This window comes from Stigmatopora nigra, chromosome 4, assembly GCF_051989575.1.
Source record: "Stigmatopora nigra isolate UIUO_SnigA chromosome 4, RoL_Snig_1.1, whole genome shotgun sequence".
Taxonomy (NCBI): Eukaryota; Metazoa; Chordata; class Actinopteri; order Syngnathiformes; family Syngnathidae; genus Stigmatopora; species Stigmatopora nigra.
The window spans coordinates 1,870,924-1,886,215 of NC_135511.1; the positions used below are offsets into that span (position 1 = coordinate 1,870,924).

Consider the following 15,292-nt stretch of genomic DNA (forward strand, 5'->3'; position numbering starts at 1 on the left):
CAAACCCAAGTTGTTTATGTTAAGTTTTTTCCCGTTAATTAAACCAAGCAACAAATGCAACGCAACGGCCTCTCTTTTTCCTTCGGCGTCTCCGCACCTGGGTTCACCTTCCCCCGATCGCGTCGCATTACGCGACGGGATCGTAACACCTTCATGGGTTTGTGTCCCGGTAATGGCTTCTCCTCTGCCACAATGAATGCCCGCCTGGGCATCTTTTTCCAAAAAAGACCAGTTTCATCGCAGTTGAAAACATGCTGGGGGATGTAACTTTCCTCGGCGATAATCAAGGCAAATGTCTTGATGCGTCCTTCTGCTTAAGGATGGTGGAAATGGTTGACATATTCCTCTTGTATTACCTAGCGAGCTCAGTAACACGTACCCCACCCATATTTTCAATTATTTCACGTTTCGTGTCCATAGTCAACACCTTTTCTTTGCAGAACTCTGACGATCCATGGTAATATTGCTTACCTGTAAATGTACCCAAAGCGGGGGGACAAGCGGGTGGGTGGGGAAATGCAAAGTCTGCCCAGTGGTCGTCGAAATATTTTATACACGAAAGAGATGCAAAAAAGGCAATGCCATGGCCACCTGGCTTGGTTGCCTCACGAAATTGTGATCGTATCTCGGGCAAATTGTGTGTCGTAAAGAATGTCGTATGGCGGAGTGGTCGTATCACAAGGTTCGACTGTATTGTGGTAGTAATAATGGCGGTGATCCTACTTCGCGATTTTTCATTTATCTGGTCTATATTAATATAGATATTTGCGGAATTACTGTGTATGAAAATTCCATTGGAACTGAATACACACCCACCAATATTCAAATAAACGCCCACTTTGGGCTGCTGGAAAAAGATCTTCTAAACAGGACAAAGATTATCAAAGGACTGACCATGGCGCTTTGGAACAAATGTCTTGTATTTGTATTTTTTTTTTAATCCTTTGGAAAAAATTAAGAACACTATTAATTCACAAAATACAGAAATTTCACCCGTCACTCTGTTAAAATACAATACTTATTTTGGTCTTACTTTGATAGCCAAAGAATCCTTTGGACTTCTTATCTTGGGCCGGAATAAGGCTTCCAATGAAGTAGTTTGCAATGGCGGACAAAAGGACAATCAACAGGACAATCTGAGCCTTGGCCTCCCACTCCATCCCTGCCACGGAGATACCCAGCAGCAGGATGACGGTCAATGTCCCCACAATGCGAATGTCGTTCAGTTCGTCTGTCATTAGAGCGTCTACGTTCTGGAAAAAAACACAGGCATAAGAAATAGAAGAGTATATATGTGTCAAGAGGTGAATGGTAAATGGGCACGGTTAAGATGCGGTGTTCCTCACATTAAGCATCTCCACCACCGTCTCAGCAAATCCAACCACGTACATTGCCACTGCGACTGCATTAGCAAAGGCAAAGATGAGGCCGATGGAACCTCCAAATTCTGGGCCTAAGCTTCTGGAAATAAGATAGTAAGCACCACCTATTAACATGTAAAAAAAAAACAAAGTTTCAACTTTAGTTATTAAAAAAAATACAAAAAAATATGAATTCATTCATGGGCCCTGGACCCGATCTTAGACAACTCTGGGCAGCTAGGGGCGCACCCAGAATAGCTTCCCAGTTAATTACAAGTCAATGTCAAGTTGTGCTGCTGGCGTGTTTGTGTTTTTCTATTTTATAGCCCAGATGTGCAGTAAGCTCTTGTAGTACCTTGCTCAATGTCTCAAGTTTCCCTCAGGTTTTTATTGAATCTCAGTTCACCTTTTTGTAATGGGCCCTTTTTGTTACTTCCTTTACCATTGCACGTGTGTTTTGATTTGAATAAATCTTGTTACACAGCTCCTTGATCTGAGTCATCTTCTTGGGGGTCCAATGTACTGCCGCTGCCGTGGACTATAACAGGCATAAGGAGGCACCTTTCATGCTCACACACATACCTATGGACAATTTTGATTGACATCCACGTTTTTGGATTGTGGGAGGAAACTGAAGCACCTGGAGAAAAAAACCACTCAGGTATGAACGGAACCTGAAAACCTGGTTGAACCCTCGATCTCAGGCCTGTGAGGCAAATGTGCCAAACAATTGGCCGCCATGTCCCATTAATTAATAAATATTCATTGGAAATATAAATTATTATTACAAATATACCAATTTTTCTTATGAAAATAAACACATTTGTTCACTCGCCTGACTTCGGTGCGGGCAATTCCCACTGGTGGCGGTATTATTGGGAGAGCGGATGGTCGTTCGTTTCTCTGATTGCCCGTCAACTGACTGGTGACCAGTCTAGTGTGTAGTCTGCCTTTCCCCCGAAGACAGCTGGGTTAGGCTCCAGCAACCCCTGAAACCCTCGAAACCCTTTCAAAGATGACCAGAATGGATGAATGGATGAAAGATAAATACTTCATTTGAGGAAGTAACTCAAAAAAATCCGTTTTTAAAATACAGGCAAATTATTACTAACCTACACTGTCAATGTCCCTAGTTTGTGTGTGTCTGAGTGTATGCGTGTAGGAGTGGAGAGGGGGGTTATGAAGCCATAAAAAATACACAGTCTTTCCGTGGGGACTGGTTGTGGCTGGGGACCAAAAAGCAGGTCTCAATGAGGAAAATAAATTTGATAAGGTGGGTGTTTAGGTGACTGTGACTCCACAGCTTTCACACATGTATTTGCAATAACCTGCCCACTGCCTGGCCCCGGAAAATTAGGGTTTGTACATCAGGAGAGGCAATTTTGATTATAATCCTAATTCAGGGGTGGCCAACCCGCGGCTCGCGAGCCGCATGCGGCTCTTTGCCCGGTTTCATGCGGCTCTTACGTCCATATCAAAGTTTGTATTTGTGTTTTATTTTTATTTGCGTGTGCGCTTCGCTTGAGTTCAATACGGTATTTTCGTCCAATGCGCATGTGCTTGGGATGAAAATACCTCAAAGTTTCCCAGCAGGAGCAAGGTCATTTGAGTAAACGTTTTTAACAGAGTGGGAGAGCTCCCGTGAACCAGAAGCGACAATGAACGGCGTCGCGCACACAAAAAGTATCCCAAAGATCGAGCGTCGGCTGAAAAAGCCACACCCCCTGCGAGGCAGACCAAGGCGAGAGTGCTCAGCCGGGAGCAGCCAATAGGAGAGCGAGGTGTACACCCACGTGGTGGGCGCGCTAGTTAAAAGCCATTCATAATAAATGACAGCTCACAAGGAGCGAATGTTGCGCAAAAATAGGCTCTGATTTTATGACAGAAGTCCCACTAAGTAACCATAGTAAAAGAAAAACGCTATTGTAAATTATAATATTTTTGTTTGTGGACTTGGTTGAACTGAGAGTTTGTCTGTGTGAGACAGTGCACACAATGTTCATTGTTGATAATGACTGGCCTGTGCTGTTAGTACTGTAGGAGTCAATTTATATCATTACTATGCTGGTGTGTGACATTTACAATAAATCTGGCTGAGCAAAGGTATGTGTGTGATGTGGCTCTTTGCGGTAACACAGTAAAAAATGTGGCTCTTTGCGGTAACACAGTAAAAAATGTGGCTCTTGGTCTCTGACTGGTTGGCCACCCCTGTCCTAATTCATCCCACATTCCAAAAACATGCATGGTAGGCTGATTGGACACTCTATATTGCCCCTAGGTTGGGTGTGAGTCTGTATGGTTGTCCATCTTCTTGTGCCCTGCGATCGACTGGCCACCGATCCAGGTTGTCCCCCGCCTCTACCCTGGAGACATCTGGGATAGGCTCCAGCACTCCCGCGACCCTAATGAGGATAGAGCGGTCCAGAAAGTGAGATAACTATATATCGGAATTTGTTGAGGTAGAGTGAATAAACAAGTGAATAATACTGGTGGAATAAATAAGTAGATGGTACAAAACGAGTGAAAACCTTGGGGCAGATGGGCAGGCAGAAAGAGTATAGCACAGCAGCAGTTGGAATTATAAAAAAGTGGTAAGGTCAGTCGGAAAATGAAAATGTGGCATAAAGAGGAGGATGGTGATTGCTTTGAGAAGAGTAATTAATATGATCACATGGAAGTGTCAAGGTTTGTTTTACCGTTTGTTGTTCTTGTTGGTTGGGGAATGTGGAGAATTGTGCTGCTTGAAAAAAAAAATCTGATAAAAGAATGTTTGGGGACTAATTGGCTGTCACCACTCAGAGAGGGAGAGAGAGAGAGAGAGAGAGAGAGAGAGAGAGAGAGAGAGAGAGAGAGAGAGAGAGAGAGAGAGAGAGAGAGAGAGAGAGAGAGAGAGAGAGAGAGAGAGAGAGAGAGAGAGAGAGAGAGAGAGAGAGAGAGAGAGAGAGAGAGAGAGAGAGAGAGAGAGAGAAGAGAGAGAGGAGAGAGAAAAAGGAGGTCGAGGGCTGCTCCGAGCGAGCCTCGGAGCGAGCATCCGAGCGACTGTGTGTGTGAGTATGTGGGAATCCAGTTCCAGTTGCCAATGCTGGCAAGCAGGTGAGAAAAGGATTCTGTTAAAAACTGGGATGTGCGAGCTTCAAGTACTCCTTAGTTGCAATATTGGACAATTGACAGTAATTGCAGTAGCTTTTCTGTTTGTTTGTTCATTCATTGCTTCACTCACTTCTTCGCTCACTCCTTTGCTCACTCCTTCACTCACTCCTTCACTCACAGCTTCACTCGCTCCTTCACCCGCCCCTTCACTTTCTCCCACACTCACTCCCTCACGCACTCCCTCACACACTCCCTCGCTCACTCCCTCGCTCACCCCTCCAGTCACTCCTTCACGCCCCTGCTCACTCCTTCACTCACTCCTTCGCTTACTCTTCTGCTCATTCCTTTACTCACTCCTTAAATCCTCTGCCCACTCCATCATAGGCGCCGTTCAAAGCGGCTGCTAGTTGCAGTAACTCCATAAACCCTCGCTCGTATTCTGTGTTTTTAAAGCTTTTATTGTCTCTTGAGATTTTACTTGATACTTTACTTTATATATTATATTCCATACTTTAATGGTTTAAAACTTAACTTTCAAGACTCTAATCCAAGACTCAAGTTGTAGGAGAGGTAGTCTTTGATCCCATTAGTTTAGTTTATCATTGTAAATTCTGGACATTACATTTTTGACCCACTCAGCCATGCCTCCGCTGTTTTACACAAAGGATCAGCTGTTAGCTGGACAAAAAGGTCAGGAGAGAAAGTGACGCCTGAGACCCAGCAATCCATCTATTATTTGGGGGAACATAAGATCTCTCCCCAATTAGATGGAAGAGCTAACAGCACTTACCAAACAAAAAGGTCAATATTGGAATATCACGCTACTGTGTCCCGGCTGCAGACATCACACCCCCAGTCTCTCCTTATCTCTGGTGATTTTAACCATGCTCCCTTGGATTCTACTCTCCCCAAGTTGACTCAATATGTGAAGTGCCACACCAGGGAACAAAAAACTCTGAACCTGCTGTGTGCCAACACAAAGTAGGCATACAGCCCAGTCCCCCTAAACCCCACTGGGCCGCTCAGACCACAACCTGGTCCGCCTGATCCCCACCCACCTGCCTATGGTGAGGAAATAAAACCTACCACCAGGATCATACAAAGATGGACCGAGGAGACCAGCGTGGTAATGAGGGACTGTTTTGAGACCACTGACTGGGAGGTGCTGTGCAATTCACATGGCAAAGATATTGACCCACTCTATCACAGATAGATGTTAACTTCTGTGTTGAGAACATTGTACCCTCCAAGAATGTCCGTTGTTTCTCCAACGATAAGCCATCCTATAGTCACCAGGATTTAATCACTATCGGTATCAGGAGTGGCTCGTTCTGCCCTCCTGGCTTGATAGCATTTTCCATTCAGCTGTGTTCAATTATTTGAGTATGTTTTCCTTAGTTATTTAAGGACTATGGTTAGTGTTAGTCGGGTTCGGATCGACTTCGTATCATGCTGACGTCACTTACGCCACGCCACGCCGAGACGTAGCCTACGGCACTTCATGGTATATCGCTACATGTTTCATTAGAGTTGCTGTTGGTTGATTCAAGCCCCTGTTGTTTTTTAAGTTTTGTCAAGTTATTAAACCAAGACTACAAATGCGAACAGAACGGATTCCTTCTCTCCAGCGTCACTGCGTATGGGTAACTATTCCCCCGGTCGCGCCACGCTACATGGCGCGACCGTAACAGATCGATCCGACCAAATGGACCCAGCAGAACTTCAACCACGCTCGGCCCGATGCGCTTGTCGACGCCAGCCATCCTCCTTCAAGCCATCCGACCACATGGATTTAATCAAGCTCACATGAGAAGTTTAATATGGACACGCCATGGGGGAGGCACCTCAGGCACGTATTTGCAGCACAGGAATCTCGGCTAAGAGGGAGTTCTGATCCTCCATTCACTCCTATGCCCTTCCACCACTCAGCCCGTCACACTGGGCTGCCTGAACGGTTAAGTCAATATGCCCAGGTGCCGACAACCACAGTAAATCGCCCATGTTATTTGATGTCCAGCGGATCTTATTCTCAATGGAAGGACTCTGATTATTCTGATGAGGATGACGCTGAGCTAATTGATTTCTTTGCCGGAGTTTCTGACTCGGACAGTGATTTTCTATATCAATTCGAGCCCCGATACGCTCCACCGGAGCATGATGACCCATATTTTTTTTCCGATTATTCCAACCCGGATTAGCATCTGCATGGTCGGCGGGCCGCCTACAGTGGGCCACTGCGTGACCCTCCAAGCACACGAAGAGGTCAAGCGCAAGATTCTTGCGTGCACTACCAACAACTTCACAACAGGATTCTGGACAATATTATTTGCCAGACGTGGACCAGATTCCAAGACCACGACAGACTGATGTTTCTCTCTCGAATCGCAGATGTTTCGGGAATACCAGGAAATCCCAAATGCAGCCTTCTCCACCTTAACGCATAGCCACGGAAACCTTTTCGATCTGCCTCGGCTAAGAATAGAACTGATTCTCATGTATAGATGATTTTGCAGGAAAATCTCCCACTGATATCTTTGGCTTCCTTCAGCAAAAAAATCTAAGTGAGAGCATGGGGCAGCTGTACACATTAGTGTGTTTGGCAGTGACCATCCCCGTGTCCACTGCTTTTGTCGAACGGACATTTTCAGCCCTAAAAAGAATCAAAATTTATGCTAGAAATACAAGAGGACAGAATGGACTTCCAGCATTAGGTTTGATGGCAATAGAAAATAACTTGTTGATGGACTTGAAATGCACATGTAATCTGTACGACAGAGTAATTTAAATCTTCTTGAGGAAAGAAAGGAAGATTGATTTTGTGTATAAATAAAAATAATTTTGATTTTGTGTATAAATAAAAATAATTTGGATTTTGTGTATAATTAAAAATAATTTGGATTTTGTGTATAAATGAAAATAATTTTGATTTTGTGTATATATAAAAATAATTTTGTTGAGTAAAATGTGTCTATTTTCTGAAATATATATACATTTTTGAGGTTATTATTGATTCTTTTTATGTGTCGCAGCTGAAGCTACAGTAAAGGTTTTATAGACGTAAAATATTTATTTAGGGTTGGATTGATTCACATGCAGTACTACTGAAGGCCCAGGTGTGAAATGCACGACCCGCCACTGACATCCAGGGTACAGAAATTGAAATTGTGGAGAATTTTAAGTACCTAACAACAAACTAGACTGGTCCACAAACATAGATGCCCTGTATAAAACAACTACTCAGACCACTGCTGCCAAGCATCTACCTCTCCAACGTCAGATCCATCGTAAACAAGACGGTTGATTTGGAATTGGGGCTTGCTGCTAATCGCTACATTTGCGAATGTTCAGACAGGATATGCAACTCAGGGAAAAAAATGATGGGGTGAATAAGGGATGGTGTACCAATAGGAAGAACTGTTCTGAATAGCCAACCAGACCAAATAACATACCACAGGTGCCCCCTTCAACGTTGCGATCTCTTCTGGGATGCTGTGTTCTCATAAGTCGGTAGAAACCTTAATTCGCTTCCGGTAACAACAAGTCTTAAAGGTTGTAGTTGACTTTAAAGCTCAGTTTTGACAAATAACTTGCAAGAAGACACACAAAACACATGAAAGGAGTACACATTTAGGTAAAGTTTTTGACCACTACACTTAAATGTGACAATGACACATTAGGTAATGGCCAGACTCAGCAAACAGATAGGCTGTTGGTATGCCTACCCAGCAGATATGATAACGCTTTTTCAGAAGTATAAGTAAAAATTGCAAGATGTTTCTAGTTACTGACCAGGGGAAAAACTGAACTGAAGGGTCATATGACCTCTACACCAGGGGACGGACAATGAAAGACAACAATTTGAAGTATGCATACAATATCCTAATGCACTTGTGAGGCCACACCATTCACAAATATATATCCTTTCCTGCTTTAGAGCAGTCACTGATACTTCATATATTCTGATTATTTAACATTCAGCAACAGAAGCATATAGTATTTAGCGTTTCTCAATATCTCCAAGAGGCCTTTAATTTCAACATTAGTTTATATTTTCTCTTGCTCAACATCAAAATTTTAAGACAAATCCATCTGGATAAGTAAACCTGCCAACTTCATACATTGCATTTAGAAAGTGGGTCTTATGTGAATAATTTAGGTTGACATATTTTAAGATGGGTGTCAGAGTGGAAGTCTGGCTAGTGCAGTGGCCTCACAGTTCTGGGTTTGAGGGTTCAATCCCGGGTGAGTCACGGCGTAGAGTTGTTCTCCCCGGGCATGCGTGAGTTCTCCAATTCCCTCCCAATTCCTAAAAACATGCATGTAGGCTGGTTGAATGTTTTAACTTTTCCCTGAGTGTTAGCATGAATGGTTGTCCCTCTTCTGGTGCCCTCCGATTGGCTGGCCACCAATCCCCTGCCTGGTACCCAAAGTCAGCAATTCCTGCGACTCTTGTGAGGATAAACAATTCAGAATTTTTTTTAATGAAATTATTATCATAATCATTTAATTTAATCAAAAATGTAATTGAATAATTGAATCACTCAGACTGTCCATAAAATGACCATTTAACAAATAATAAAAAGTAGTAAAAAATTGGAATATCACTTTGCTTGTAGTTCCGGTCCACACGGGACAGATCAAGTTTGTCGAAAGAAATGTGCTCAAATAGCCTGTTACATTTCATTGATAGATGTGTGAGAACAGAGGTGGGTATGTAGAAAGAATATAGACTCTGAGGTTTATTGCATATTGACGTTTGGATTCTTAAATCATCTTCTAAATTGATGATTCAAATATAATCTATAAAAATGACAAATGAATGGGTGAAATACATGATAAAATAATGGATTGCTGATTACAACCAGTAAGGACAGTGCATTGGCCTCAGAAATCTCTTGTTCCTCACGAGTGTGGATCAGATGAAGAATGCTGCTCATCCAAACAACCCTCAACAGGTACTTTTATATTTATTAATTATTTTTCCGCTTATTCTCTCTAGGCGTTGGGTGGTTGTAGCATGGGGTCGAGGGTTTGCTTCCAGGTTTATCCTCAATGTGTGAAGTTTGCACAATTGTGTGGGTTTTTTCCAGTTACTCCGGTTTCCTCCCACATTCACAAAAAATGCAGGCTAGGCTGGTTAAACACTCTAAATTGCCCCGTGAACATGAATGGTTGTTTGACTCCTTGTGGCCTGTGATTGGCTGGCTAATAATTAAGGATTTCCCTAAAGTCAACTGGGGTAAGCTCCAGCCCCCCGTGCGACCCTTATGAGGATAAGCGGTACAGATGAATGAATTATTCTCTTTATGTCTCAACAGGTACAGATGAATGAATTATCTTTATTGCTCAAAAGGTACAGATTAATGAATTATTCTCTTTATTGCTCAACATCTATGATGAAGTCAAGCTGCCAACTTCAAACCTTGCATTCAGAGGGTGAATGTTACAAGAACATTTTCGGTTGATATTTATCATAGTGGTTATCTCATCTCATCTAATCTCATCTTCAGCAAGGAAGCCCAGACTTCCCTCTCCCCAGCCACTTCATCCAGCTCTTCTGGGAGGACCCCAAGGTGTTCCTGGGATAGCCGTGCGTGTCTGAGGTCGGCCCGTGGCTTCCTCTTGGTGGGACGTGCCCGGAACACTTCCCGAGGCGTCCAGGGGGCATCCTGATCAGATGCCTCAGCCACTTCATCAGGCTCCTCTCAATAAGGAGGAACAGCGGCTCTACTCCGAGCCCCTCCTGGAGGACTGAACTTCTAAACTTATCGCTAAGGAAGAGTCCGTACTTCCTGTGGAGGAAACTCATTTCAGCGGCTTCAATCGGGGATCTCGTGCTTTCGGTCACGACCCACTGCTCATGACCATAGATCAGGGTGGGAACGTATATCGACGGATTGACTGCCGGTTAAGTGCACAACACTCTGACACCGGTCATAAAGGGACCGGACCCAGCGTATCAGGGGTTTTAGAACCCCATACTCCCGAAGTACACTCCGCAAGACTCCCCCGGGGAACATGATCGGAAGCCTTCCCCAGGTCCATAAACCACATGTAGACTGGTTGGGCAAACTCCCTTGCACCCGGGAATCCTGCTGGGGGTGTAGAGTTGATCCAAGGTTCCACGGCCAGGACAAAAACCACGCTGCTCCTCCTGAATCCGAGATTCAACCTTCCTGTGGACCCTCCTCTCCAACACACCAGATTAGACCTTCCCGGGGAGGTTAAGGAGTGTGATTCCCCTATAATGGAAACACACCCTTCGGTCCCCCTTTTTAAAAAGGGGAACCACTACCCCGGTCTGATAGTCCAGAGGCACTGTCCCCAATGTCCACGCAATGTTTCAGAGGCGTATCAACCAAGACAGCCCCAAAACATCCAGAGCCTATGGAAACTCCGGGCAGATCTCCTCCACCCCGGGGCCCGGGCGGGGCCTTGCCACAGAGAAGCTTTTTAACCAACTCGGTGACTTCAACCCCACATATAAAAGAGTCCGTCCCAGAGTCTTTCTCATGGGTAGGCGTGTCGGTGAAATTGATGTGTTCTTCAAAGTATTCGGCCCACCGATTCACAACATCCCGAGTTGAGGTCAGCAGCGCCCAATCCCCACTATACACTGTGTTAGTGGTGCACTGCTTCCCCATTCTGAGACGTCGGATGGTGGACCAAAATTTCCTTGAAGCCAACCTGTTTTCGTTCTCCATGGCCCCAGGGATGACCAAAACCGCATGCTACTTGGCCACTCGGTATCCGTCAGCTGCGTCAGGAGGCCCATGGGCCAAAAGGGCCTGGTAGGACTCCTTTTTCAGCCTGACGGCAATCCCTTACCACCAGTGTCCACCAGTGGGTTCTGGGGTTGCCGCCACAACAGGCACCGACCACCCTCAGAAAAAGAAGTCCAGAACATGGCCCCCTGCCTCTTCCCGGTTATGAGAGAAGCTCATTTGGAGGTAGGAATTGAAAGTCCTTCTGACAGGTGACTCCGCCAGCCGTTCCCAGCAGACCCTCACGAAACGTTTGGGTCTCTTGAGCCGCACCGGAATCTGCCCACACCATTGGAGGCAACTCACCACCAGGTGGTGATTGGTTAATAGCTGCGCCCCTCTCTTTGTGATTATAAATTTCCTAAATTGTAATTTTATTCTGTATACTTATGCTTTCCTTCCCCGCATTACACTTTAACAAAATAAGGTAAACTTGTGTGTGCCCGTGCATATTTTTACCTCCTCGCACGAAGCCGTTGGTGGCAATGGCAGAGGTGGACAGACCAGTGATAGTCGTCACCACAGTCGCCATCAGGATAATGACAATGGTCAGTCCTACTCAAAACACAAAAAAAATATTTCGTACAATTATGTTCATATACCTATGAGCCGAGGTGACCTACCAATTCCAGCATGGCCCACAATCCAGGACATCCGGATGAAGAGCATGACGCCCCAGATGTTCAGCATGCATCTCACCTGCAAAACAAGTATACACTATACTAATTTCAAATGCTTTTACAACTGAAATATCTTTTGCAACATAAGTAACAATACACATAAATAAATTTCCTGTATCCATTAATTTATTTTGAACGTGTCATGGTAGTATTGGGTCCTACTTGACAATTGCCGTCAACTCCGCTAGCCTCCGATTGGCTGTCTCCCAACAACTCTCGTGTCTTGGTTGTTTTTTTTAACAGAATTTTTTTTGTGTAGTCAAACCTCCATGTTTCTTTATTTAAAATTACTGGTGCTAATGAAATGAAGAAGTGGGGCCTATTATCCATCCAAGACTGTCATTGCAAGCCAATACTGCCATAAGACTCGAAATATTGCTTCGATATTCAAGCAGGAAGCATTAAAAGTGATGACTCCTTTTCATGGCCTCTCTGTAATTTAAAAAAAGTGGTGACCATTGAATGGCAAGATGATTTACTGCTACTCCTTTTTGGTCCTTGAAATTGCAGGACATATAGTGATGGAGTGGATTAGTTCTGAAAAAAAACTGTACCAAAGCGAAACATAAACCCAAACCGTTGAGAAATATTGGCAATTAATAAAATGTGTGGAACATTATGCGAGAAATCATATTAAATAAAAATGTTTGTAAATGGATACGTTTTTTTTTTTTTTTTATGATTCGCTTCGTGGGCGGAGCAGAGTTGGACCCAAACTGGAAATTCAGGCAGACAAAAGGGAATGTGGATGCTTTAGTGTATGGTATTATGGAAACAAAACCAGTGTCTTTGGCGATGTTGTGGCGAGGGAACATGGAAATGGACCCAATTGCAGGGAAGCAGGCATGGACGAGGCAAGTGAATTAATGAATATGCTGGAGAAACTTGAAATCATCAAACATCTATATTATTATATAAAAGATTTAAAGTTTAATACAGTTTTGTTTAACTTGGATTTTGTTACAAATTTAGTAATTGCCCCCTTTATGAAATCACAAAATAACTGACTAATCAAAATTGTATGAAGGCTGAGTTCAATTTCAGAAGCCCCACACACATACCTGATTACCTCCACGTGTTGAATTAAGAAATCACTTAAATAGAATGTATCAGACATAGTGAAATAGGCTACAAAGATCAGAACCTCATGCCACGCTCCAAAGAAATTCAAGAAGAAATCCAACAAAAAGTGATGGACATCTGTCAGTTTGGAAAAGGTTACAAAGCCATTTCCAACGCTTTTACGCTCTAGCGAACCAATATTAGACCCAATATCCACAGATGGAGAGAACTGGGAACAGTGGCAAACCATCCCCAGAGTGGTCGGCCAACTACAATTTCTCCAAGAGTGCGATGACGCCTCACTCAGGAGGTCACAAAAAAACCTAGAAATAAAGTGAAAGAACTATAGATCTCGCTGGACTCAGTTAAGGTCAAAGTTCATTACTTTTCCAAAAGAAAAACACTTAAAGGTTTTGGCACGCTCCTTCTTGTTCTATGGTGCATTTAGAGCCAAACATTTCAGCTTCAAAGATGACGCCCTGACTTCGTCATTTTTCATCTGTCCTGCGGTTGCAAGTTTTTACGTGAATTTTGACATTTTTCTGAACTTTTTTTATACTTCAGCAAAAATCTGCGATGTAGTGAAGCTGCAAAAGTTGAAGCCGCAAAGGGAAAAAGGTAGAATTGACTTATGATATCAACCTCTTGAAAAAGTGGGAATTATTTTGGTTCGTCGAGGAAAATGAATGGGGGAAAACTCAGTTTGTGCGGTCGTCACTTCTACTCAAGTATTAAAAGCAGAGTATTTTCCATCTCATTATTCTGCCCAGGCACCACAATAATGGCTTTAACAGAGGCATGTAAAATCCTGGAGAATAAACAAGTAACAATTTATACTGACAGCCAGTCTCCATTCTCAACTTGTCACATATTTGCCCAATAGTATGGGAAAAATAGGGGGCTTAGTTGTTGAAACAACTTCTTGATAGTGTACAATTGCAAAAACAAATTGGAATTTGAAAATGTGCAGATCCTATTTCTTTAGGAAATGCCTTTGTGGACAAAACAGCAAAGGAAGCTGCCAAGAAACCTTTTCTTGGGGTGGCAAAAAAAATTATGAGCAGGATATTTTAAGAAATTACATTTTGATTGCAACACCAACGTCCGAAATTGGAACTTAAAGGATGCACAGATAAGGGAGCTAAATTGCAAAATAGATATATGTGACCACAGAAAGCAAGCCAATTTTATCCAAATATTTGTTGAGGTGGGCGGCAATGTTTCGCAAAGGGAAAACTCATGTCTCAACTGGGGGAATGCTATCTCTCATCAAGCACCATTATACAACCTATGCATTTAACCTGTATTCAAAAAAAAGTTCGATTTGATCTGTGATCAACATAATCCCTAAGGCAATTTATGGCCAAAGCTTGGCCAACTCCCTAAATTAACATATATACATATATATATATATATATATATATATATATATATATATATATATATATATATATATATATATATATATATATATATATATATATATATATATATATATATATATATATATATATATATATATATATATATATATATATATATATATATATATATATATATATATATATATATATATATATATATATAAAACTTGCCCCGAGTTTGGTCATTGTCATGGGGACTTCACACTGATTAACCGGACTTCGCCCAAAGTTTGGCCGTTGCCATGGAGACCTGTCACTGATTAATCAGACTTTGCTCAGAGTTTGGTCGTTGTCATAGAAAACTCTTTTCCTATATAAGGACAAACCCACTGTTCATTCGATAGATAGTTGCAAGAACATCGTGCTGAACATGACTCCACTGTTAGACCGCTCTCCATTTTGCAGTTTGGTAATAAACCTATTTCCTATTAAATTGATCTCACTCTTTCTTGAACTGCTCCTGAAGTTGTATTTTTAGATCTATCACAAGACATTCAGAAACCCAATTGAGCCGCGTTATCTCGAACCGGGAGTTACACATTCAAATTCAAATTGAAGATGGAAAAGAAAGTACATGCAGAAATGTAGCATGAAAATTGTACCAAGACTCCTGTGATCCATCCGAACTTTACGGCCACTCCCTTTGTCTTCTTGGATGCCCGGGCTGCCACCTCCTCCCCTGCAGACAGCTCCTCACCGTTGGCCATCCTGTCCTCCAGGGGATCCTTACCAACAAGCAAACCTCTGTCACACTCACAATTACAAATATTTACCATGGTTCCAAAATTAATAATGTGAAATTTGAGTTAAAAATTTTAATGGAAATGAACACAATCAGTGAGTGGGTTAACGCTGTGTATGGATGCATGTCTAATGCCTTAATCAATTTTGCCTTTTTGGGTGTGTGAGGA

At 42.8% G+C, this 15,292-nt stretch overlaps 1 protein-coding gene across 2 annotated transcripts in view; it reads right to left on the minus strand.

Moving 5' to 3' along the window:
- The window catches only part of LOC144195161 (solute carrier family 12 member 2-like), an 89,292-nt gene that overhangs the window by 65,654 nt on the left and 8,346 nt on the right, over window positions 1-15,292 (minus strand). For both annotated transcript variants that reach the window (XM_077714587.1, XM_077714586.1), the window contains exons 3-7: window positions 14,984-15,106; window positions 11,839-11,914; window positions 11,675-11,770; window positions 1,347-1,486; window positions 1,034-1,253 (exon numbers count right to left, since the gene is read on the minus strand). In XM_077714587.1, coding sequence (XP_077570713.1) covers window positions 1,034-1,253; window positions 1,347-1,486; window positions 11,675-11,770; window positions 11,839-11,914; window positions 14,984-15,106 — 655 coding nt within the window. The remainder of the gene's footprint in view (window positions 1-1,033; window positions 1,254-1,346; window positions 1,487-11,674; window positions 11,771-11,838; window positions 11,915-14,983; window positions 15,107-15,292) is intronic.